General features: G+C 43.3%; 1 protein-coding gene across 2 annotated transcripts in view; it reads right to left on the reverse strand.

Annotated features, from left to right (window-relative positions):
- HIBCH (3-hydroxyisobutyryl-CoA hydrolase) overlaps positions 1–26,830 on the reverse strand; it is a 516,160-nt gene that overhangs the window by 22,336 nt on the left and 466,994 nt on the right. For both annotated transcript variants that reach the window (XM_040440248.1, XM_040440247.1), the window contains one exon: positions 20,223–20,256. In XM_040440248.1, the coding sequence (XP_040296182.1) occupies positions 20,223–20,256 (34 nt within the window). The remainder of the gene's footprint in view (positions 1–20,222; positions 20,257–26,830) is intronic.

The following is a 26,830-nucleotide window of genomic DNA, read 5'->3' on the forward strand; positions in this document are numbered from 1 at the left end:
TGCATGACAAAGGGGGCATGTCCCCCAAAACATGCCTCTTCAGCTGTGTACAATATTGCTGCTCCCGAGCTTGTGGATCTTGTATGGAAATGCTGGCTGAGTGTACAGTCGTGGCCAAAAGTTTTGAGAATACATAAATATTGGAAATTGGAAAAGTTGCTGCTTAAGTTTTTATAATAGCAATTTGCATATACTCCAGAATGTTACTGGAGTATATGCAGTTTTGGATTCAGTTAAGTTAATTTTCATGGCAAAGAAGGACTATGCAATTCATCTGATCACTCTTTAGAGTGATCAGATGAATTGCATAGTCCTTCTTTGCCATGAAAATTAACTTAATCTCAAAAAAACCTTTCCACTATATTTCATTGCTGTCATTAAAGGACCTGCTGAGATCATTTCAGTAATCATCTTGTTAGGTGAGAATGTTGACGAGCACAAGGCTGGAGATCATTATGTCAGGCTGATTGGGTTAAAATGGCAGACTTGACATGTTAAAAGGAGGGTGATGCTTGAAATAATTGTTCTTCCATTGTTAACCATGGTGACCTGCAAAGAAAAACGTGCAGCCATCATTGCGTTGCATAAAAATGGCTTCACAGGCAAGGATATTGTGGCTACTAAGATTGCACCTCAATCAACAATTTATAGGATCATCACTTCTTGTTAAGAAGGCTTAAGGGCGTCCAAGAAAGTCCAGCAAGCGCCAGGAACGTCTCCAAAAGAGGATTCAGCTGCGGGATCGGAGTGCCACCAGTGCAGAGCTTGGTCAGGAATGGCAGCAGGCAGGTGTGAGCGCATCTGCACGCACACTGAGGCGAAGACTTTTGGAAGATGGCCAGGTGTCAAGAAGGGCAGCAAAGAAGCCACTTCTCTCCAATAAAAACATTAGGGACAGATTGATCTTCTGCAGAAAGTATGGTGAATGGACTGCTGAGGACTGGGGCAAAGTCATATTCTCCGATGAAGCCTCTTTCCGATTGTTTGGGACATCTGGAAAAAGGCTTGTCCGGAGAAGAAAAGGTGAGCGCTACCATCAGTCCTGTGTCATGCCAACAGTAAAGCATCCTGAGACCATTCATGTGTGGGGTTGCTTCTCATCCAAGGGAGAGGGCTCACTCACAATTTTGCCCAAAAACACAGCCATGAATAAAGAATGGTACCAAAACACCCTCCAACAGCAACTTCTTCCAACAATCCAACAACAGTTTGGTGAAGAACAATGCATTTTCCAGCACGATGGAGCACCGTGCCATAAGGCAAAAGTGATAACTAAGTGGCTCGGGGACCATGGCCTGGAAACTCCCCAGATCTTAATCCCATTGAGAATTTGTGGTCAATCCCCAAGAGGCGGGTGGACAAACAAAAACCCACTAATTCTGACAAACTCCAAGAAGTGATTATGAAAGAATGGGTTGCTATCAGTCAGGAATTGGCCCAGAAGTTGATTGAGAGCATGCCCAGTCGAATTGCAGAGGTCCTGAAAAAGAAGGGCCAACACTGCAAATACTGACTCTTTGCATAAATGTCATGTAATTGTCGATAAAAGCCTTTGAAACGTATGAAGTGCGTGTAATTATATTTCACTACATCATAGAAACAACTGAAACAAAGATCTAAAAGCAGTTTAGCAGCAAACTTTGTGAAAACTAATATTTGTGTCATTCTCAAAACTTTTGGCCACGACTGTACATGGATTGTAATGCACAGAGACGCGGCAGCCTGAACATGGCAGAAAGGAATATGTAACGCATTACTGAATTTTATCTTTTTATAGACTATATAATGGATTTATATGGAATACACATGTGAAAATACAATATCAATAGCATATGCCATAAATGGGTAACAGATGCGAATCCAGGTCCCACCTCTGGGGGCCCCAAAGTTTATTGAGAGCAACCCACACGTGTACGGGCACCCATCCATTCACTGCTATGTATATGTCTTCTGAAAAAAGCTGAGCGCTGGCTAAAGTCTGACAGCAGTAAATTAGACACAGAACATGAGCGGTTTGCTGTTTAACCCTTTCACTACAAGAACCGTACATGTACGGCGTTGGAGTGATAGTCAAACATGGCGCGCTTCAAACAGCAGCTAATTTGCCATTTTTTCATTGCTTCTCCTACTCAAACAAAAGTTATAAAATGTGATAAAACAGTCACACACCCTGCAAAATGGTATCAATAAAAACTACAGATTGTCCCGCAAAAAATGAGCCCCCACACAGCTCAGTAGATATAACTATAAAAAAGTTATGGGGGTCAGAATATGGTGATGTCTCCCTGTCTCAGCCGCAGAAAAACACCCCCAACACCCTGGATCTGAATACTTTTGTAATTGATTGTAATTAAAAAATGTGTATAGCTACTGAGTTAGTTCACACGACCGTGGTTTGGTTCCGCATCCGAGCCTCATTTTTTGCAGCTCAGATGCCGACTCATTTACTTCAATGGGGCCGCAGAATATGCCCAGTGCTCCGTTCCGTGGCCCCCGCAAAAATTATAGATCATGTCCTATTCTTGTCCGTTTTGCAGACAAGAATAGGCATTTCTATGATGGGCTGCCGGTCCCATTCCGCAAATTGTGGAAGGCACACAGGCGGCATCCGCGTTTTGCGGACCGCAAAACACAGCACGTTCGTGTGCACGAGCCCTTATTCAAAAAAACTGTATAGTGCTACTTAATATCTTATTTATTTGACTGACTCATTAAGAAGGCCACATATGCTCAGTTTCATCTTTCAACTGTTTCCTGAGCTGCCAGCTTGATATAAATCTAGTAGAGCCAAGAATAGGGATATCTCTGGATCCATGTGTGGTTCTAGCTTTGTTAGAAAGGTATTGTCATGTGATATATGAAGTCTGATTTTCCTTACTCATGGGATAACCACTTTAAGGAAAAAATCAGGTACCATGCACATCAATGGTACAACCTAAACATGTGAGTAGAGCCTAACACTTTCATGGCTACTGTAATTTTTACACACTATTCTGATCTTGAAATAGCTAATTATTGATGGAACAGACCAAAGAATATCACACATGTATCACATTTGACATGGGTATCATTCTGAAACAAAATTGCATCAAATATGAGGCCAGTCCACATCCAAGGCATGCCAATGAGGTTTTCGCAAACCCTAAAATATAGATACATTAAATATATCTTTCTATCTCCTACTTATCTTAATAGAGTGGTCTGAGTTAAAGGGGTTCTCCGGGCTTAACCTTTTTTTGGCTTTAAAAATTTAACCTGTGGAGGAAAGATTATCGCTCACATACTTACCTTCCACAGTGCAGCCGTTCTTGAGATCTGCCTCCCGGTCACGTGTTCCCTCCAGATGGCTATTCTGTTTATCCAGGCAAAGTCTCCTTGTCTTCCGCTCTTCTCTTCCTGGCTTGAGCAGGAGACGGATCGTCACCAATGACGTCACCGCCTCCTGCAAGTCAAAGTGTGGGCCTCTGTCTTCTTCACCAACGCAGGCGCAGTACGCACAATTACACATGCGCCGGGACCGCCAGCCGTCTTCTGAGTGTACAGGCTTCTATGTGAAGCCTGTACTGACTTATGTACAGTGCGATGTAAGCGCTGTACATGAGTGACAGCATAGCGATCAGCCACAGAGGCTGATCACTATGCTGTGGAGGTTATTGGGGGAGCTGTGTATTGCAAATGGGTGCCCTTGTGGGCACTGTGGATGGCACATGGGCACTTTGGGTGCACTGTGGATGGCACATGGGGGCACTGCGGATGTCATTAGGGGCACTATTGATGGCACATGGGCACTGTGGATGGCACATGGGGCACTTTGGGGGCACTGTGGATGGCACATGGGCACTGTAGATGTCATTAGGGGCACTGTGGATGGCACATGGGTGCACTGTGGATGGCACATGGCCACTTTGGGGGCACTGTGGATGTCATTAGGGGCACTGTGGATGGCAAATGAGGGCACTGTAGATAGCACATGCGGGCACTGTGGATGTCATTAGGGGCACTATTGATGGCACATGGGCACTGTGAATGGCACATAGGGGCACTGTGGGTGTCATTAGGGGCACTGTGGATGTTATTAGGGGTACTGTGGATGGCACATGGGTGCACTTTGGATGTCATTAGGGGCACTGTGGATGGCAAATGAGGGCACTGTAGTTGGCACATGGGGGCTCTGTCGATGGCACATGGGGGCTCTGTCGATGGCACATGGGGCACTGTGGATGTCATTACGGGCACTGTGGATGTCATTACGGGCACTGTGGATGTCATTAGGGGCACTGTGGATGGCAAATGGGAGCACTTTGGTGGCACTGTGGATAGCACATGGGGGCACTTTGGTGGCACTGTGGAAGGCACAAGGGGCACTTTGGGGGCACTGTGGATGTCATTAGCGGCACTGTAGATGTCATTAGGGGCAGTGTGGATGTCACATGGGGGCACTGTGGATGTCACATGGGGGCACTGTGGATGGCACAAGGGGGCACTTTGGGGGCACTGCAGATGTCATTAGAGGCACTGTGGATGGCACATGGGGGAACTGTGGATGGCACTGTTATAAGGGAATGTGGATGGCACTGTTGTGGGGAACTGTAGATAACATCTAGAGTGACCCCATAACAGTGATATCCACAGTGCTCCCATAACAGTGACACTGTTATGGGTGCACTGTGGATGTCACTGTTATGGGTGCACTGTGGATGTCGCTGTTATGGGGGCACTGTGGATGTCGCTGTTATGGGGGCACTGTGGATGTCAATGTTATGGGGGCACTGTGGATGTCACTGTTATGGGGGATCTGTGGATGTCACTGTTATGGGGGATCTGTGGATGTCACTGTTATGGGGGATCTGTGGATGTCACTGTTATGGGGGATCTGTGGATGTCACTGTTATGGGGGTTCTGTGGATGTCACTGTTATGGGGGATCTGTGGATGTCACTGTTATAGGGGATCTGTGGATGTCACTGTTATAGGGGATCTGTGGATGTCACTGTTATGGGGGATCTGTGGATGTCACTGTTATGGGGGATCTGTGGATGTCACTGTTATGGGGGATCTGTGGATGTCACTGTTATGGGGGATCTGTGGATGTCACTGTTATGGGGACACTATGGATGACACTGTTGTGGGGAACTGTAGATAACATCTAGAGTGACCCCATAACAGTGATATCCACAGTGCTCCCAACTGTTATGGGGGCACTGTGGATGACACTGTTATGGCAGCTCAGTGTAAGTGATAGGAATCATGCAAACTACTGTGATCGGCCCAGGAATCCATGTCTCAGTCCATGTGTCAGCCACAATTTCCAGGCCAACCTCGGCTCCCCTGACCAGATAAGAGACTGGCTGTATCATACATTACTGTCATATCGTCAGTTCGATCAGGAGAGTGCGGTCGGCCTGGGAGATGTGGCAACACGCAGACCGTGTTTCCCAGGCTGATCATGGTCTTATCTCACGTGTATCACACAAGTTGGGCCAAGATAAACCCTTCAGCAGCCAGGACCAAAAAATATAAAATTAGGCCTCATACACAGGACCGTATCTGTTCTGCTTTCTCCAAGTAGCAGATCTGCTAAATAAGGATACTGCCTATGTGAGATGTGCATTTTTTTCCAGAGCCATTGAGTTCTATGGGTTTTAGATCTGCATTATGAGGACCAGAATAAGACATGTTCTATCTTTTGCTGTACTGATATATGAATGTGGAAAGCACACTGATGAAGTCCATGTGTTTTCCGCATCCGTATGTCAGTTCTGCAATTCTGGTCCTCATAATGCAGACCTGAAATCCATAGAAATCAATGGGACTGCAAAAAAATATGCGGGTCGCACACGGACAGTATCCTTATTTAGCGGATAAATTAATATGGTGGTGTGCGTAAGGGTTAAGATAGACAGCTCAGCAGGCTGTATCATACAAAATGGGATTAGATACACAGCTCAGTAGGCTGTATCATACAAAATGGAATTAAATACACAGCTCAGTAGGCTGTATCATACAAAATGGAATTAGATACACAGCTCAGCAGGCTATATCATACAAAATGGGATTAGATACACAGCTCAACAGGCTGTATCATAGAAGATGGGAATATATACACAGCTCAGCAGGCTGTATCATACAAAATTTAATTAGATAGACAGCTCAGCAGGCTGTATCATACAAAATGGGATTAGATACACAGCTCAGCAGGCTGTATCATACAAAATGGGATTAGATACACAGTTCAGCAGGAAGTATCGCACACATACATGTTAGGATTAGATACAGATGTGTTTGGATGTGCTTGCCGATTGCAGCTGTTTATTACACTCTGGAGATGGTGAGGGAAGAGCCTGTGGACGGTCAATAATGGGATTTAGACACTAAATGAGAAGAAGATTCATGTCTGGGTGTAGAAAGATGGACACAGGAGTTATAGATGGAGTAGCTGTGCAGTGCAGCCAGGATTGTGAATCAATAAAGTTATGTATTCAACAAAACAAGAAGGGGAGAAAGTAAACAGATCTGCCAGGATAATGTGATGTCTTCCAGGGAAGAAGGAAAGCTCAGACATAAAAAACAGGTATTTGGGGCATATGTATGCATGGTGAGGGGTGTTAGGAGCACAAAAATAGAATTTTGATTTTGGGACCGGACAACCTCTTTAACCTCTTAGGAATGCATGACGTACCGGTACGGCATGTTTCCCGAGTCCTTAAGGACCCATGACGTACCGGTACGTCATGGCTTTAAATCGCGATTCCGGCGCCGCGAGGGTTAATCGAAACAGGATGCCGGCTGAAATCATTCAGCCGGCATCCTGTAACAACGCAGGGGGGGGGGGTCATTTGACACCCCCCCCCCCGTATTAGCGATCGCAGAAAACCGCAGGTCAATTCAGAGAGGCGGTGCTGACCCTGGTGATGAATGCCGCTGTCCAGGGTGCTGATTGGTGCTGGGGAGAGAGGCGCCAGATTCAAACTTCCTGCACCCCTCTCTCCCCTCTTCTTCCTGTTTTGCATGAGCACCCTGCAGCACCGTCCAGCACCAGCTCCTGAGTCCCCCTAATCGCCATCCATCACCCTCCAGGTAAGTTAGGGTCAGTGAGGGAGAGGCACCGTTAGGCAGGGACAGAAGGAAAAAGTTAGTTATGAAAAAAAAAAAAATGAACTTTTATCTAAACTTTCTTTGTTCCAGCTTTCAGACCCCAGACCCCCCCCCTGCCACTTGCCCCCCCCCCCCCACCACCACCAGCCCCCCCCCCTGCCACTTGCCCCCCCCCCCACCACCACCAGCCCCCCCCCCTGCCACTTGCCCCCCCCCCCACCACCACCAGCCCCCCCCCCCCCACCAACACTTTTTTTTTTTCTGCGTGCGCTGACTGGCCGGCACTCTTAGCGTCCGGCCACTGTTTAGCGCATCGCCCGCCCCACCACTGATCAACGTTGTACCGCTGATCAGCAAGTTTGAACTTTTTTTTTTTTTTTTCTAACACATTTTTTTGCTTGGACTTTTTAGTACGCGAACACCCGTGCCCCCACACACACGCACATAGAATAAAGGTTTACACACATGCACATACACACGCACACACATACCCATGGCCCGCCGGATGTTCTCGGCCGAGGAGGCATACGCCCAGATTGCCTCACACCTCGAGAGCCCGAGTGAGGATGAGGATGACCCCACGTTCCTTTTGTCATCCGCATCCTCATCATCATCTGATGACGATGAGCCCCCAAGGCGGCGGACACGCCGCCAGCAGGAGCCAGGGGCCCCACATGCTAGGGATTCTGTGGCCCACCCTAGTACGAGCCGCCCTGGGGTTCGTACTGGTTTCCCGGCCAACCAAATAAGCCCACCGGAGCCCCCTGCTGATGAACTTAGCTGGTGTCCCCCAGTGGACTTTGAGCCCGAGATTCCGGATTTTGCTGGCAATCAAGGAATCCAGATTCCCACAGTGGGGTTTACTGAAATTGACTTTTTAAGTTTTTTTTTCAGTAGCCTATTTGTGAATCTGATGGTGGAGCAGATGAATCTGTACGCCCAACAGTTCGTTGCTCAGCACCCGGGCTTATTTTTGGCTAGACCCGGTGGCTGGACGCTGGTCAGTGCAGCCGAGATGAGGACATTTTGGGGCCTCGTGCTGCATATGGGTCTAGTGCAAAAACCCAGTGTCAGGCAATACTGGAGTGGGGACGTCCTCTACCAGAACCCACTCTACAGTATGGTCATGACACGTCCCCGGTTTGAGGCCATCCGGAAATGTCTGCATTATTCCGATAATGCAGCATGTCCCCCCCGAGGTGATCCTGCCCATGACCGTCTGTATAAGATACGGCCGGTCATCGATCACTTCGGGGCCAAATTTGAGCAGGCCTACGTACCTGGAAGGGAGGTCGCGGTTGATGAGTCTCTCGTTGCGTTCAAGGGGAGACTCAGTTTCCGCCAATACATTCCCACAAAGTGGGCGACTTACAAATTTTGTGTGTACGAGCGGCGAGATTCCCGTATTTAACCCCCAGAATGTCCCCCCACTCTGGGTGTTAGCGGGAAACTCGTGTGGGACCTTATGTACCCACTGCTGGATAAGGGTTACCACTTGTACGTGGACAACTTTTATACCAGCATTCCCTTGTTCAGGTCCCTTGCCGCCAGATCCACGTTCGCTTGTGGGACCGTGCGGAAAAATCAACGCAGCCTCCCTGCCCACCCCCTCCAGGTACCCATCCCCAGGGGTGAGACCCGTGCCCTTACCAGTGGAAACCTGTTGCTGGTCAGGTATAAGGACAAGAGGGATGTCCTAGTACTGTCCACAATCCACGGTAACAGCACCACCCCTGTCCCTGTGCGAGGTAACGGTCCTCAAGCCCGATTGTATCGTCGACTACAATCGGTATATGGGAGGAGTTGATCTCTCTGATCAAGTGTTCAAGTCATATAATGCCATGCGGAAAACCCGGGCATGGTACAAAAAAGTTGCGGTCTACTTGGTACAGGTTGCCTTGTACAACTCTTTTGTACTATCCCGAAGCGCTGGCAGCACAGGGACATTCCTCCAATTCTATGAGGCAGTCCTCAAAGACCTGATCTTTTCGGACTGGGAAAGAGCAGGCCAGAGTACCTCGGGAATTGGAGGCGCCCGGATCGTCCCTGGCCAACATTTTCCAGGTGTGGTCCCCCATACTGGAAAGAAGGGGCAAACCCAAAAAAGATGCAGAGTGTGTCACAAGAGGGGGATACGGAAGGACACCACCACTCAATGTGACACTTGCCCCGCGTTATCGATTGCTTCAGGGAGTAACACACTTCCATGGAGTACTAAATTTTTATAATCCCCAACAGTCCCCTAGAGAACATAAAAAACTATGGCTCTCAGACTTTGGAGACACGGAAACAAATTTTTTTTCCCCAAAAAATATTAGTTTTAGTGCAGGCAACCTCAAACTGCGGCCCTCCAGATGTTGTAAAACTATAACTCCCAGCATGCCCAGACAACCTACAGCCATCAGCAGGGCATGGTGGGAATTGTAGTTTTACAACATCTGGAGGGCCACAGTTTTAGGATGCCTGCTTAGTGTCTCCAAAGTCTGAGAGCCATACATATTGGGCATCGTCGCGTCCGTAAAAATCGTCTCTATAAAAGTAACATTTAAACCAATCCCCCCAGATGAACAGCGTTAAAAAGAAAAAAAAACGTGTAAAAAAAGCCATTTTTTTGTCACCTAACATCAGAAAAAGTGTAATAGCGAGCGAACAAAATGTCATATGCACCCCCAATTAGTGCCAATAAAACCGCCATCTCATCCCGCAAAAAATGAGATTACATTAGATAGTCGCCCAACTAAAAAAATAATAATTTAGCTCCCAGGCTATGGAGATACTAAAATATTTTTTGGGTTCCTAAAATGATAATGTAGTGTAAAATCTAAATAAATTCTAAAATGTAGACATATTAGGTATCGCCGCGTTCGTAAGAATCTGCCCTATAAAAATAACATTTGACCAAACCCCTCGGATGAACAGCGTTAAAAATATAAAATAAAAACGGTGCCAAAACACATATTTTTGGGCAGAATTTCCATTTGAATCCATTTTTCCGGTAATAAAGCAAGGGTTAACAGCCAAACAAAACTCAATATTTATGGCCCTGATTCTGTAGTTTGCAGAAACACCCCATATGTGGTCGTAAATGGCTAGATAGCCACACGGCAGGGCATAGAACGAAGGGAACTCCATATGGTTTCTGGAAGGCAGATTTTGATGGACATTTTTTTTTGACACCATGTCCCATTAGAAGCCCCCCTGATGTAGCCTAGAAACTCCAAAAAAGTGACCCCATCTAAGAAACTACACCCCTCAAGGTATTCAAAAGTTACTTTACAAACTTTGTTAACCCTTTAGGTGTTCCACAAAACTAAATAGCGAATGTAGAAACAATTTTAGAATTTACATTTTTTGTTACCTTGCCTCAAAAAAGTGTAATATAGAGCAACCAAAAATCATATTTACCCCTAAAATAGTCCCAAAACAACAACCACCTTATCCCGTAGTTTCCTAGATGGGGTCACTTTTATGGAGTTTCTACTCTAGGGGTGCATCAGGGGGGCTTGAAAGGGTACATGGTGTAAATAAACCAGTCCAGCAAAATCTGCCTTCCAACAACCATATGGCGTTCCCTTTCTTCTATGTCCTGCCGTTTAGCCAAATAGTAGTTTACGACCACATATGGGGTGTTTCTGCAAACTACAGAATCAGGGCAACCCATTTTGAGTTTTGTTTGGCTGTTAACCCATTTTTTTCAGTAATAAAGTAAGGGTTAAAATGGAAAATTTTCCAAAAAATAGAAATTTCTAAATTGCTTCTCCATCTGCCATTAACTCTTGTGGAACACCTAAAGGGTTAACAAAGTTTGTAAACCAAGTTTTGAATACCTTGAGGGGTGTACTTTCTTAGATGGAGTCACTTTTTTGAAATTTCTATTCTAGGGGTGCAACGGGGGGCTTCAAATGGGACATGGTATAAACAAAACCAGTCCTGCAAAATCTGCCTTCCAAAACCCATATGGCGTTCCCCTCTTTCTATGTGCTCCCGTTTGGCCAAACAGTAGTTTACGACCACATATGGGGTGTTTTTGCAAACTACAGAATCAGGGCAACCCATATTGAGTTTTGTTTGGCTGTTAACCCTTACTTTATTGCTGAAAAAAATGGGTTAAAATGGAAAATTTTCCAAAAAATAGAAATTTCGAAATTGTTTCTCCATCTGCCATTAACTCTTGTGGAACACCTAAAGGGTTAACAAAGTTTGTGAACCCAGTTTTGAATACCTTGAGGGGTGTAGTTTCTTAGATGGAGTCACTTTTTAGAAGTTTCTATTCTAGGGGTGCAAGGGGGGGGCTTGAAATGGGACATGGTATAAACAAAACCAGTCCTGCAAAATCTGCCTTGCAAAACCCATATGGTGTTCCCCTCCTTCTACGTGCTCCCGTTTGGCCAAACAGTAGTTTACGACCACATATAGGGTGTTTTTGCAAACTACAGAATCAGGGCAACCCATTTTGAGTTTTGTTTGGCAGTTAACCCTTGTTTTTTTCCAGGAAAAAAATTGATTATATTGGAAACATTTTAAAAAAAATCTAAATTCTTAAAATTTATGTCCATTTGCCATGAAGTCTTGTGGAAGACCTAAAGGGTTAACAAAGTTTGTAAAAACAGTTTTGAAAACCTTGAGGGGTGTAGTTTCTAGAATGGGTCATTTTTGGGTGGTTTCTATTATGTAAGCCTCACAAAGTGACTTCAAACCTGAACTGGTCCATAGAAAGTGGGATTTTGAAGATTTCAGAAAAATTTCTAAATTAGCTTCTAAATTTCTAAGCCTTGTAACATCCCCAAAAAATAAAATATCATTCCCAAAATGCTACAAACATGAAGTAGACATATGGGGAATGTAAAGTCATCACAATTTTTGGGGGTATTACTATGTATTACAGAAGTAGAGAAACTGAAACTTTGAAATTTGCTAATTTTTCCACATTTTTGGTAAATATAGTATTTTTTTATGCAAAAAAATTAACTTTTTTGACCCAATTTTATCAGTGTCATGTAGTACAATATGTGACGAAAAAACTATCTCAGAACGGCCTGGGTAAGTCAAAGCGTTTTAAAGTTATCAGCACTTAAAGTGACACTGGTCATATTTGCAAAAAATGGCCAAGTCCTTAAGGTGAAATAGGGCTGAGTCCTTAAGGGGTTAAACAAAACTTGAGCAGCCCCTGTAAAAAATTTAAAACTAAAGAATCAATACTTACCCCTGTTCTCCCCTGCTGCTTCCAGTGCTGTGCTCCAGTCCTCCCCACTCCCATTTATTTTACAGTCTGCAGTGGTGACATCCGATAAACTGCTGAGGCCAGTGATTGGCTTCACCATGACCTGTGTGCACGTAACATCACTGAAGTCATGAAGATGTCAGCGGCAAGAGGATCATAGACTAGCAATGGAAAAATCAGGGTTGAAAAGAGTATTGACTCTTGTTATTTTAGACAATTTACATAGTCTGCCTGAGTTTTTAACTTCCAACCCCTATAATTTAATCAAAACCTAAATGCTAATATATTATATTTTGTAAAAGTGTAAGTATACACATGTCTGTATTTCATGTATAATCTTGGTAAGTCTGTTGCTGCTTTCACCCTCCGTTCTTCTTTTGTGGATCGGAGACCTCTCCCTAGATGCATTGCCACTACCTGGTCCTATCAATCAAAGCAGCCAGGGCTGGGTAACAAGAACAATGGTGGCACCCTCATTGTACCAACTGCTTTATTTGCATATTAAGAAAACGTATCTTAACTCTGGAACAAAGCCTTGAAGTAACAAAAGAAAAACAGAATTTTAATATTATATTATAAACACATTCCCAAATATATTTTATTATTTATAATGGGTTGTTTTCTGTAGAGGGCAATCATTACGGGAAATAAAACAGCAGCTACCTTATTAGCATACACAAAACCCATCCTAATAATAATAATACGGCTGGACTGGTTACTTCTAAGCAACAAGCTGCCTCAGCACTCCTAACTACTCTGGCTGTCATGAATTACGATCTTGTATACAACTGATGGAATAGAAAGATGATCCCGATTTGAACAGTAAGACTATTCATAAACCAATAGTGAGTTTTAGGAGTCAAACTATTAAAGGGAACCTGTCACCGGGATTTTGGGTATACAGCTGAGGACATGAATTGCTAGATGGCCACTAGCACATCCGCAATATCCAGTCCCCATAGCTCTGTGTGCTTTTATTGTGTAAAAAAAACTATTTGATACATATGCAAATGAACCTGAGATGAGTCCTGTCCCTGACTCATCTCAAGGACAGGACTCATCTCAGGTTCATTTGCATATGTATCAAATAGTTTTATTTTACACAAAGCACACAGAGCTTTGGGGACTAGGTATTGCGGATGTGCTAGCGGCCATCTAGCAACCCATGTCCTCAGCTCTATACACAAAATCCCAGTGACAGATTCCCTTTCACACAAGATTTATTGAGAGCAAAATAAAATCATAAATTACTGCTTAGACTGCTAAAAGTCGCAGGCAAAGTGGTGCAGCAGAACTGCAGTATAAAGGAAGGCAATACCCTTAGAAGAGTAGTCATGAAATACAATCATCAATAATGTGCAAAACCAAAAAACTGTCATGTTAGCGTTTGATAACTAACTAAAACCCAATCACAGCAGGTCTCAACTAGCACACGCAAGTAAATACACCCTTAGAATGGGTCCCCTGTCAGTTACACCCTTAGAATGGGTCCCCTATTCCTTCCAGACATTATGTAGGAAGGAAATGTTTTGGATTTTTTAATTAAACAATCTTTCCCCGTTCGGTTTAAATGAATCACTAGAATATACGAACTACTGACATCTGTTTTTTCAATATCTCTTTTTATATAATATTTTTAAATATATTATATTTTATATCCTATAGTTATGTTTTATCCGATAATTCCACAGTTTTTTCAATTCATTTTATTTTAATTGATAATCTTTTCCATTAATGTATTTAAAACTAATTTAAAACTAATTTATTTAAAACTATCTTATTAATAATTTTTAATGTTTCCTTTTATGAGGACATGGGTTGCTAAAGGGAATCTGTCACCGGGATTTTGTGTATAGAGCTGAGGACATGGGTTGCTAGATGGTTGCTAGCACATCCGCAATACCCAGTCCCCATAGCTCTGTGTGCTTTTATTGTGTAAAAAAAACGATTTGATACATATGCAAATTAACCTGAGATGAGTCCTGTCCCTGACTCTTCTCATGTACAGGACTCATCTTAGGGTAATTTGCATATGTATCAAGTCGTTTTTTTTACACAATAAAAGCACACAGAGCTATGGGGACTGGGTATTGCAGATGTGCTAGTGGCCATCTAGCAACCCATGTCCTCAGCTCTATACACAAAATCCCGGTGACAGGTTTCCTTTAAAGATCATCTGGTGAGTAGTAGATATTGAGAAAACAGAAACACATGGCTGGAGAGGATGATTCCTCTACGGAATTTTAGATGTGGGCAGTGCTCAGTTTGTAATCATATGTTGAAAACAAAAAAACTATGTCTGGGGGGTGTTCAGCATGTAGTGTGGCAAATTATCTCCTGCAAAACTGAGTATTTTAGTTTATGTGGTATTATGTCCCCGTGGCAGGTTTTATACAGGAAAGATAAGGGGGTCATTTATTAATACCGTCATTTTTTATGCCGGTTTTAATACCCCTTTAAGCTAGTGGTGGTTGCACCGAATTTATGCAGAGGCTCCGGCCTCTACATAACTTAGGCGTATCCACTGCCTGTCTAAATCTATGCCGGCTCCCTTGCTGACGTAGATTTAGACAATTTTTTACGCCTAAAACAGCCATTGAAAATTATAAATTAGTCAGACCTGCCCCTTCAACAACCAAGCCACACCCCCTTTTTTGTTTAAAGCGCATAAGAAGTCAACAGACAGGGGTTGGATAACCCAGACTGATGGAACATGTAAGAGAGATGCATGGAGGAACAGTAGTGTATTAAAATTTGCAGGATTGGAGATAGTGTATATGGCATTATAAGGTGAACAACATAAATTACTGCTACAGAGGAAAGCAAAATGGAAAATGAAGACAGATGGTCCCTTGAGGCTACGTAAATGATAAAAATGACCGTGGTATTTTTTTATAACTATACATGTTTTTAATGATTAGAGTGTTTGTATTGTACCCATAGTGATGATGGCAGGAGGGGCATATACTGGCACTTGTGTTATGACGTGGAAGCCTTGACTAAGTGCAGAGAGCACAAAACTGCCATCTCCTGGTGTGTAATCCACCTCCTAGACCGCTTGTATTTTTTTTTAAGGGATAAAGTGCCAAAGTTGGATTTTGGTGAGAGGGCTGCTTTTTTCTATTTGATCGAGGAGATCCGAGGAATGTTTAGCTGAGCACCACTGTACTTTACTGGCCTGGAGGGCCGCCTTCAGTTGATTGTTTGTTGCTGCACACTTGGCAGTGCCGACTCATGTGTCTTAGTGACAAAGGTTTTAACTGCTGCTTCATCTGGGAGCAGAATATAATAGAGGGAGAGTAGCTGAGCTATACGATATATATAGGTTTAAATGATTTGGAGTAGGAGTAAATCCTAGGAGAGACAGTAGGAGTCCCGATTACCCTGTCCACACACATAGATTGACAGCCCTCTCTGTACACACACTGATAAAGAGAGAGCTGTCAATCATACTGTGAGGGCAGGGTAACCAGGGCTCTCACTGTGTCTCATAGGAGTCCTGTCAGGATTTACGCAGCTTTTGTTTTACCCAGAATCAGGATAGGTCATCAATATCAGACCAGCGGGAGTCCGACTCTCGACACAGATCAGCTGTTTGAAGAGACAACTGCTCTCATACAAGAGCTGCTTTCTCTTCATTATTTACTTGCTCGTCGTCGCATCTGCAGTGGTGAGCATGTGTAAATAGATCTCAGCCGTTCATTCAAGTGACGGCTCCTTCCCATTCAAGTGAACAAGAAGGAGCCGTCCAATAGAAGTGAATGGTACGCCTTAGGTGTAATTACACCTGCTCACCGATGCGGTTGCAACGGTAAGAAGGAAGAATAAAGAGAAGGCAGCGCTTGCATGAGCGTTGTCTTCTCTTCAAACATCTGAATGGCGGGGGTGCTGGGAGTCAGACCCCTGCCAATCTGATATTTATGACCTATCCTCAGGATAAACTGCAATTCAGGGTCTGTGCTTGAACTTCATCAGTAAGGAACAGTTCACACACAGCAACACTTCCACAAGACGATTTTCTGTGATTGCTGGTGGATATTGAGACCGAGGAGCTGGAATTGTTTGGAATCGAGATAAAATCGTCTTGTGGAAGTGTTGCTGTGTGTGAACTGTTCCTTACTGATGAAGTTCAAGCACAGACCCTGTATTGCAGTTTATTTTGGTTAAGAAAGGAGAAGAGATCTACTCCTGCTGTTTGGGACTGCTGCCGATTGTGCCACTTGGAAGACCACACAAAATATCTTTTGTTTCTATCCTGAGGATAGATCCTCAATATAAATAAAGCGGACAACCCTGGTGCAGCCTAGTTTGAAACTTAAAGGGGCTATCCAAGTTATTTTTTTTGTTCTTTCTATGTTCCTAACTAGGCAAATGTAACAGCTTTTCAATTAACTCACTTTATCTCCAGTGGCTGGTTTCTCAGATTTCACTGAGGGTCAAATGACCTGTGATGTCAGCTTCTCTCCCTGCTCTGATAAAGGTCGTTTACAAGCGTGTAAACGAAACGTCACTGTGATGGCCACGCCCCCTTCACTGCCGTCTACTCTCTGCTAGGATTCTTAGTCCCTTCAGCTGCACAGCTCTGCAGGCAGTGAGGAGACAATTCTGGGCACTGGAGTTGACATACTAGAGAGAGCATTGCACAAGAGGCTAGGGGGAAGATCCTGTGTGTATTAGCAGTGTCATTATACAAGTGGGACTTGTAGTTCTACACTTACAAGTTGCTGTTGATTCTCCCAGCATTTAGGGCAGCTCTTGTATCCACTCCCTTAGCAGTGTCATTATACAGCTGGGACTTGTAGTCCTACACATACAACATGCTGCAGAGTCTCCCAGCAGGCAGACATGTCACTCAGGGCAGCTCTTGTATCCACTCCCTTAGCAAAGCAGGGGGAGGGGCAGAGGTTGTTTTTATTGCATGTAAACAAAGGGCCAGAAAAGAACAAGGGAAATGAGGAAATATATATATCTTTTTTGCATAAAACTTGCTTAGCTCAGTTATACATCAGATTTTCAGTGCTATATTATTTATTTTCATAACTCGGATAACCCCTTTAAGGCTCAGCATTTTTTTTTACCTTATTACCACATTTCAAAAAGCCATAACTCTTTTATTTTTCCACTGACATAGCTGTATGAGGGTTTGTTTTATGTGGGGAAATATGTATTTTTTAATGGTACATTTTGGGGTACTGTACTCCAGGTGAATTGCATAACTTTTATACATTTTATGGGGATGGCTTGTGAAGAATACAACACAATTCTGTCATTGCTTTTAGGGTTTTGTTTTTAATGCACTGCGCAGTAAAAATGTCATATTCATTCTTTTTCTATGGGTCCGTATGACTTAAAAAAATTTAAATGCTCCTTTTAAAAAATGTTTTTTAAAAACATTGTTTTGTGTCACCATATTCTGACCCATAATTTAACTTTTCTGCTGAAGGAGCTCTTTCAAGGTTGATTTTTTGAGAGGTGAGATATAGTTCTTATTGATACCAAAAGCACGGTGTAATAATGGCAGGGATATGGTAGGCCTGGGGCCTTCAAGCCTGTGGCCCAGCTGCCAATTTAACTACTGCATTCGCGGGGAGCTGATTAGAGGACAGAATGAGTTTCTCTCCCTCTATATAAACACACATTGACCATGGCATCTGAGGGGTTAAACTACCAGTATCAGAGGTTAACCAACAAAACAAATTACTATGCAATGAATAGGGAATTTCAAACAGTGTATTATTGCAGTAAAAATGCAATAAAAATATTGTTTGCTTTTACTGGTCCACCTTCTGCTGCATTCAGTGGCGAACTAACATGCTTCTTTTCATCTCCCATCAGTGATAGCATGATTATCTCATAAAGAGGCAGATGAAACAGCCCAGACACCTTTCATTCATTCATAACTACTTCTAAGTTTATAGAAGTATATGGCTAGATCTCTCTAGGAGCACTACATACCATATGTATCTCTGGGGCGATACAAGGACTATTTTCAGTGTAGGGTTAACAAGAGCTAATTGCTATACATCCTGGGAGACGCAGGTGCTTGTCTTATATGAGCTCTTGTCTGTCCACAGAAAGAGAAGCAAGTCCTCCAGATAAGTGACTAAAAAAAAGTTTCAAATTTGTGAGCTAACCCCTTTAACTAAAGGTACATATGACTGCAAAGCTGGCGTATAAGCACGTGTTCTTACACTCCTCAACGCTGAAATTGCAACACCAAGAAAGAAAAGCTGTAAGGTTATGCAAATTAAGGAAGTAGCAGGTGTTGCTAAGATCTGTAGATTATCAAATTATCAAGCATCTATGTCTGTGAAGGTTCTCATTTATCCAGGTCATGGTATATCTGTAAAGAATAAATCAAGGCAACTGGACTTACTGTAGATTTCTTGAAAAGGTTTCACTCGTTCTTCCAACGAGCTTTCTCAATTCCTCACAATTCCCTACAGTAAGTCCAGTTGCCTTGATTTATTCTTTACAGATATATCAAGCATCTAGCTCCAATCTGTTGCATGTGGGAAGGGCATAAAAGCTAGATTGAAAGCAAAGTTTTTAGCCACATCAAACCTCAAAAATCGGATCAAGTTGTGTGGGATGATTGTGTAATGCCTCCTGTTTGTCGACATGCCAGTTAGCGCAAACTGAGAGGGGCAGAATCATTGAAGTGAGAGACAGGAAGATCACTATGCACCTAGGAAAAGATGCCAGCACTGTTAAACATTGCGTGCCCTGTGGTTTGGAGAACAATGGATGTCACATCCCAAGCCTAGGGGTCTACACAAACCATCAGAAGGCATTTGCACAACATAAGGCTATGAGCTAGATGTCTAACTACAGGTGTTCCATTCACCTCACACCACCGCTCTGAAAGGCTAGGGTTCTTAGCAAGACAGAAATGGAGGTTGGAATAGGGGTCTATCCTCCTCAGAGATAAATCCAGCTTTTGTCTCAGACGCAATGATAGGAGGAGAGTGATCTGGAGACCACGTGGGCAATGCCATGAAGAGGCCTACACAAAGGACTGTCACACCTGTCCTACTACCAGGATTATGGGATGGAGTGGTATAATGAACAGACCCCCTCTAGTCCTCATTTCAGCTACACTAACTGCTACATTGATTTGGTCATGGAACCAGTGGTATTTCTACGAAGTATCCCAGGAGCCATATTTCAATAGGACAGTGCCAGGTCACATGTTGCCCATGCTACTGTGAGCAGCCTTGTTCTTTACGGGACAGATACAAGTTGTTTGCATTGCTATATTTGGCCTCATATGCCAAAACTACCCCCTTACCATTTATTTAATAAAGGAATATATAGTGTTTCATAATGAAATAAAGAAACTGTCAGTTACCCTGAACATTTACAGACCTTATAATGCTTAAATGGTCACTGTACTTTACCCAATTTTGAATAACTCAACAGTACAGGTGAAAGATTATCTCTTATCAGAGAAAAATACCTTGTTTTAGAGTTAGTAGCATATTACTATCTCAGCTCCTCTTTCCTAAATGAATTTTCTTTCTGAAATTGGTAATAAATCTGTCTTTGTAAAAACAAGACAGGATTCATGCTCTCTGAATGATCAGATTACATCATGTCATAGAAGTCTAATGAGAAGAGAGGGTGAGGAAGAGGGAGGAAGTGCAGAGAGGCCAGACAGCAAAGACAGGATTCAGGAAATTCAGCAGCTAATAGTAAGTTAGTTTAGGTCATCAGTATAAAAATTTTGCAAAATAACTGTACTATTAAACTTCTTTAATGACCCAACAATATATGGGAAACTTCAACACTTTCACCGCTTACAATGGCTGGTCGAAATATTGAACTTTAATAAAGAAGCTTAATGAATGGTGGATGATTTTGCCTCTACTGGTTATTGGATCAATTAGCAGGAGTTAACAACTTACCTGCTCTTACACCTTCATAAAAATCATGTCCTTTCTGCAATGAGAAAAAGAAAGAAATATGTTCTTATCTGAAACAATTAAAGGGCTTTTCTAGTCTATTTTTCTAAATTTGTTTATATAATAGGAAATCATACAATTCTCTAATGTCTATGCATTTAAAGTTTTGCTTACATACCTTTCTTATAGCAGGCAGTTGACCGCTATATGCAGTAGAATGTTATAGACCAGTGATGGCTAACCTCTGGCACTCCAGCTGGTGTGAAACTATGACTCCCAGCATGCTCCATTTATTTCTATGGTGTTCTGAGAACAGTCAAGCAAGTGTACATCTTGGGAGTTGTAGTTTTACCACAGCTGGAGTGCCTAACTGAAAATTGGCATCATGTGACACTCTTCATAACATACACAATCGAATCACATTATTAGGAGCACTTCCTACTTTCCACATAGGCAGTGCATAGCTCATGAAAGAAGACATGTGTTGTGAGCTGGCTTGGTGGGTAAATAAAAGATGCAATAGGCTGTCTTCACACATATCCCTCATTGCTGTCATGGGTAAAAGGGGTGATTTATCAGAGTTGCAAAAAGGGATGATTATTGGCTTTCGGGCCAGGGTGGAAGTATTTCCAAAACTGCACAGTTTGTGAGCTGTTCATGTGCAGCTGTGGTTAAAGTGTATTGTGAGTGGAGAAATAGCACCACTGCGAATAAGCAATATGGAAACTACAGAGCGCCATGTGCCGCAAAGGCACAGGAGGACCAACACGCTACAGTGGAGCAGCTTACCACCAAAGAGAACTAGGGGGCTAGCAGATGTAACAAAGTTTGTAAGGCTAAAAAAAGACATCTGTCCATCCACTTCAGCCTGTTATCCTGCAAGTCTAAGGGTGGGTTCCCATTACGTTCTATTTCTCCTTTTGACATATACGTTTGAAAAAAAATGATACAAGAAATGCAGCACATCATGTTCTTTTATCCTGCACAGTCCCGTAAAAAAAAAAGTATATATTTTTTTACAATTGAACTCTATGGTGAACAGATGCTACTGTATGGCATCAGTCTGAGGCATCCGTTTAACGAATACCTTTTTTGTATACAGATGCAGCCGAGCTAAACTTGATGGTTAACGCGTTAAGTAAACAATGACAGGAAAAAGATACTTTCTAATGCCAATTCAATTCCTCCACAGTTTTACAGGTTTCGTCCTTACGGCATTCCCTTTTGCGGGATGATCTGTAGATTTTGTTGACACCATTTTGGAGTGTGTGTGTCTTTTTGATCACATTTTGGGGTAAGAAAAGTGCTGAAAAATTGGCGAATAGACCATTTGGACCCCTGCTCCTTTGGTTCCTCTTGCAGGAGCATTATGGAACAAACGCTCTGTCTGTAACAAACTGTCGTACATTCACAAACTTTTAATCTCTCAAAACCTTTCCTTTCTGGGTCTCACAGAAACATGGCTGACACTCTCAGACACCTCCTCCCCTGCTGCACTCTCTTATAGTGGATTTCAATTCACTCACACCTCCCGCCCCGGCTGCAAACATGGTGGAGGAGTTGGTCTCCTCCTATCAGACACCTGCTCCTACAGCCCAATTCAACTGCCACCCTCCATTACGCTCACCTCATATGAAGTTCACTCTGTTCGCATCTACTCTCCCTCCAACCTTCAAGTAGCCGTCATTTACCGCCCTCCAGGCCCAGCCACCATCTTTCTTGACCACTTTAACACCTGGCTACTACACTTTCTTTCTACCGACATCCCCACTATCATCATGGGTGACTTCAACATCCCTATTGACACATGCCACTCGGCCGCCTCTAAACTCCTGTCACTCTCTTCCTTCTTCGGCCTATCACAGTGGTCTTCAGCTCCCACCCACAGAGATGGTCACACTCTGGATCTGATCTTTACCCGCCTCTGCTCCCTATCTAACCTTTCTAATTCGCCTCTCCCCCTATCCGACCACAACCAACTCACCTTCTCTTCATTGGTCTCTTCTGCTGCTCCCCCGCTCCACACACTAGCACACCCCTGCAGGAACCTCAAACATCTCGACTTTCGCTTGCTTTCTGACTCTCTTCTCTCACTCTCTACCATCTGTTCCCTCCAAGACCCAGAAGCTGATACCACCCTATATAACAACACAATAAGTACAGCTCTGGACACTGTTGCCCCCCTCACACACAACAAAACCAGAAAAACCAACAGACAACCCTGGCACACCAACCTGACCAAAAAACTCAGGCAAGCTTCCAGGGCTGCTGAGCGGAGATGGAAGAAATCCCATTCTAAAGATCATTTCACCGCATACAAGCAATCCCTCCTCATATTAAAATCCTCACTCGCTGATGCAAAACAGGCCTACTTCTCATCTCTCATATCTTCCCCGTCACACAGCCCTAAACAACTTTTTAGCACTTTTAACTCCCTTCTCCGTCCGCCAGCGCCCCCACCCTCTCCTCTCTTCTCAGCTGAGGAATTTGCCAAATATTTCAAACAAAAGATAGTCAACATCAGAGAAAGCTTTAGTACACAGTCCCCACAGATCCTCTACACAACTGCTCAGTCCTCCTCTCTCAAAACCCGCTTATCCACCATTACAGAAGAAAAACTCTCCACTCTACTCTCCAAATCTCTTCTGACCACCTGTGCACTTGACCCAATCCCATCCCACCTCATCCCTAACCTCACCACAGTGTTTATCCCAGCCCTAACTCATCTCTTCAACCTATCACTAAACTCTGGTGTCTTCCCCTCTGCTTTTAAACATGCTACCATTACACCCATCCTCAAAAAGCCTTCACTTGACCCGTCTTCCTTGTCCAGTTATCGCCCCATATCACTTCTTCCGCATGCCTCAAAGCTACTTGAACAACATGTCCATTCAGAACTGTCCACCCACCTCTCCTCCTGCTCCCTCTTTGACCACCTACAATCTGGCTTCCGACCCCACCACTCGACCGAGACTGCCCTTACCAAAATCACCAATGACCTACTGACAGCCAAAACCAAGAAACAATACTCTGTCCTCCTTCTCCTTGACCTGTCCTCTGCCTTCGACACTGTTGACCACTCCCTTCTGTTGCAAACTCGCTCATCTCTTGGCATCACTGACCTGGCCTTCTCCTGGATCACATCATACCTCACAGACCGGAGGTTTAGCGTCTCCCACTCTCGCACCACCTCCTCGTCTCATTCCCTCTCTGTTGGTGTGACGCAAGGCTCTGTCCTAGGACCCCTGCTCTTTTCTATCTACACTTTTGTCATAGAGTCCCATGGCTTTCAATATCACTCCTACGCTGATGACACACAAATCTACCTCTCTGGTCCAGACATCACCACCTTACTATCAAGAATCCCACAATGTCTATCTTCTATATCATCCTTCTTCGCCTCTCGCTTTCTAAAACTTAACATGGATAAGACAGAATTCATAATCTTTCCCCCATCTTGTTCAACCCCCCCAACAGACCTATCTATCATGATCAATGGCTGCACACTCTCCCCGGTCAACAAAGTCTGCTGCCTTGGAGTGACCTTGGATTCTGCCCTTTCCTTCCGACCGCAAATCCAAGCCCTTTCCACCACCTGCTGCCTCCAACTCAAAAACATCTCCCGCATCCGTGCTTTCCTAAACGTTGAATCTGCGAAAATGCTTGTACATGCCCTCATTATCTCCCGCCTAGACTACTGCAACATTCTCCTCTGTGGCCTTCCATCTAGCACTCTCGCACCCCTCCAATCTATCCTCAACTCTGCTGCCCGACTAATCCACCTCTCACCCTATTACTCCTCTGCCTCTCCCCTCTGCCAATCCCTTCACTGGCTCCCCATCGCCCAGCGAATTCACTTCAAAGTACTAACAAATACATACAAGGCCGTCCATAACCTGTCCCCTCCCTACAGCTCTGAGCTACTTTCCCGATACATCCCCACATGCACTCTCCGATCCTCACAAGACCTCCTTCTCTCCTCTCCTCTTATCGCCTCTTCCCACAATCGACTCCAAGATTTCTCCCGTGCATCCCCCATACTCTGGAACTCGCTACCCCAACATATCAGACTCTCACCTACAGTGAAATCCTTCAAAAGAAACCTGAAAACCCACCTCTTCAGACAAGCCTACAACCAGTGACCCTGCTGCCTCTATACCGCAATGAACAACTTCACCCGCACCTACTGTGTCCTTCTCCCATACCATGTAGATTGTAAGCCCTCACGGGCAGGGCCCTCTCTCCTTCTGTACCAGTTTTGTAACTCATCTTGTTTATGATTAGTGCAATTGTCTGTATTATGTATGTGCACCCCTTATCATATGTACAGCGCTATGGAATGAATGCCGCTTTAATAATAAATAATAATAATAATATTTCTATTCAGCTACATATAGCGCCCGCCCGATCCGCGGCAGGGGTCCGACAGTCACTGATCGCCGGACCCCTGCTGCATGTGCCAGCATCGGTGAAATCACAGATGCCAGCGCATTAACCCTTCATGTGCCGCGGTCAACGCTGACTGTGGCACGTGCGATGTCGGGCGGGGATCGGAGCTGCCATTGGGTCCCCGTGCTGCTGTGACTAGGACCCGATGTCATGTAAGGCAGCCTGATGCCTTCCTTAGGAAATCGGGGCTACCTTCCGGTGGAGAGCCTGTGAGATCTATCCCCCTGGATCTCACAGGCAGGAAGCTGTATGAGTAATACACACTGTATTACTCATACAGTCAATGCATTCCAATACAGAATTATTGGAATGCATTGTAAAGGGGATCAGACCCCCAAAAGTTGAAGTCCCAAAGTGGGACAAAAAATAAAGTGAAAAAAAAAGTTGAAAACATAAAGTCGTCGTCCCCCCAAAAAAACTTAAAGTTTCAAGTAAAAAAACAAACAAACAACAAAACTTCATTTTCCCCAAATAATATACAATTTTTTGGTAAAAAATAGGAAATAAAAAGAAAAGTAGACATATTAGGTATCGCCGCGTCCGTATCGAGGCTGAACACCTCAGATGAACACCGTAAAAATAAAAAAATTTAAACTGCGCTAAATAAAATTTTTTTGTCACCTTACATCACTAAAAGTACAACACCAAGAGATCAAAAAGGTGTATGCCCGCCAAAATAGTACCAATTTAACCGTGACAGTTAGATTGGTACTATTTTGGCGGGCATACGCCTTTTTGACAACCTACTCTATAAAAGTACCACATGATCTAACCTGAATGTTGTAAATAACAAAAAATAAAAACAGTGCCAAAACAGTTATTTCTTGTTACCTTGCCTAATCCCGCAAAAAATGAGCCCCTACCTAAGACAATCGCCCAAAAAAAAAAAAAAACTATGGCTCAGAATATGCAGACCCTAAAACATAGTTTTTTTTTGTTTTAAAAATGCTGTTATTGTGTAAAACTTAAGTAAATAAAAAAAGTATACATATTAGGTATCGCCGCGTCCGTAGGTACCTGCTCTATAAAAATATCACTTGACGTAACCCCTCAGGTGAACACCGTATTTTTTTTTATAAAAACTGTAAAAAAAGTGATTTTTTTTGTCACCTTACATCACAAAAAGTGTAATAGCAAGCGATCAAAAAGTCATACGCACGCCAAAATAGTGCTAATCAAACCGTCATCTCATACCCTACCTAAGATAATCGCCCAAAAACTGAAAAAACTATGGGTCTCAGACTATGGAGACACTAAAACATGATTTTTTTTGTTTCAAAAATTAAATCATTGTGTAAAAATAAAAAAAAAGTTTACATATTCGGTATCGCCGCGTCCATAATAACCTGCTCTATAAAAATATCACATGAACTAACCCCTCAGGCGAATACCATAAAAAATAAATTGCACCCTATAATAGTACCAATCAAACCGTCATCTCATCCCCCAAAAAATTAGCCCCTACACAAGACAGTCGCCTAAAAAATAAAAAAAACTATGGCTTTCAGAATGTGGAGACACAAAAAAATCTTTTTTTTTTCAAAAATGCTTTGTTATGTAAAACTGAAACAAACATAAAAGTATAAAGTTATATTTGGTATTGTCGCGTCCGTGACAACCTGCTCTATAAAAGTACCACATGATCTAACCTGTCAAAGGAATGTTGTAAATAAAAAAAATTAAAAACGGTGCCAAAACAGCTATTTCTTGTTACCTTGCCTCACAAAAAGTGTAATATAGAGCAACCAAAAATCATATTAACCCTAAAATAGTACCAACAAATATGCCACCTTATCCCGTAGTTTCCAAAATTGGGTCACTTTTTTGGAGTTTCTACTCTAGGGGTGCATCAGGGGGGCTTCAATTGGGACATGGTGTAAAAAAAAAAACAGTCCAGCAAAATCTGCCTTCTAAAAACTGTATGGCATTCCTTTCCTTCTGCGCAATGCCGTGTGCCCGTACAGCAATTTACGACCACATATTGGGTGTTTCTGTAAACTACAGAATCAGGGCCATAAATATTGAGTTTTGTTTGGCTGTTATCCCTTGCTTTGTAACTGAAAAAAATGGATTAAAATGGAAAATCTGCCAAAAAAGTAAAATTCTGAAATGTCATCTTTATTTTCCATTAATTCTTGTGGAACACCTAAAGGGTTAACAAA

This window comes from Bufo bufo, chromosome 7 (genome assembly GCF_905171765.1).
Source record: "Bufo bufo chromosome 7, aBufBuf1.1, whole genome shotgun sequence".
Classification (NCBI taxonomy): Eukaryota; Metazoa; Chordata; class Amphibia; order Anura; family Bufonidae; genus Bufo; species Bufo bufo.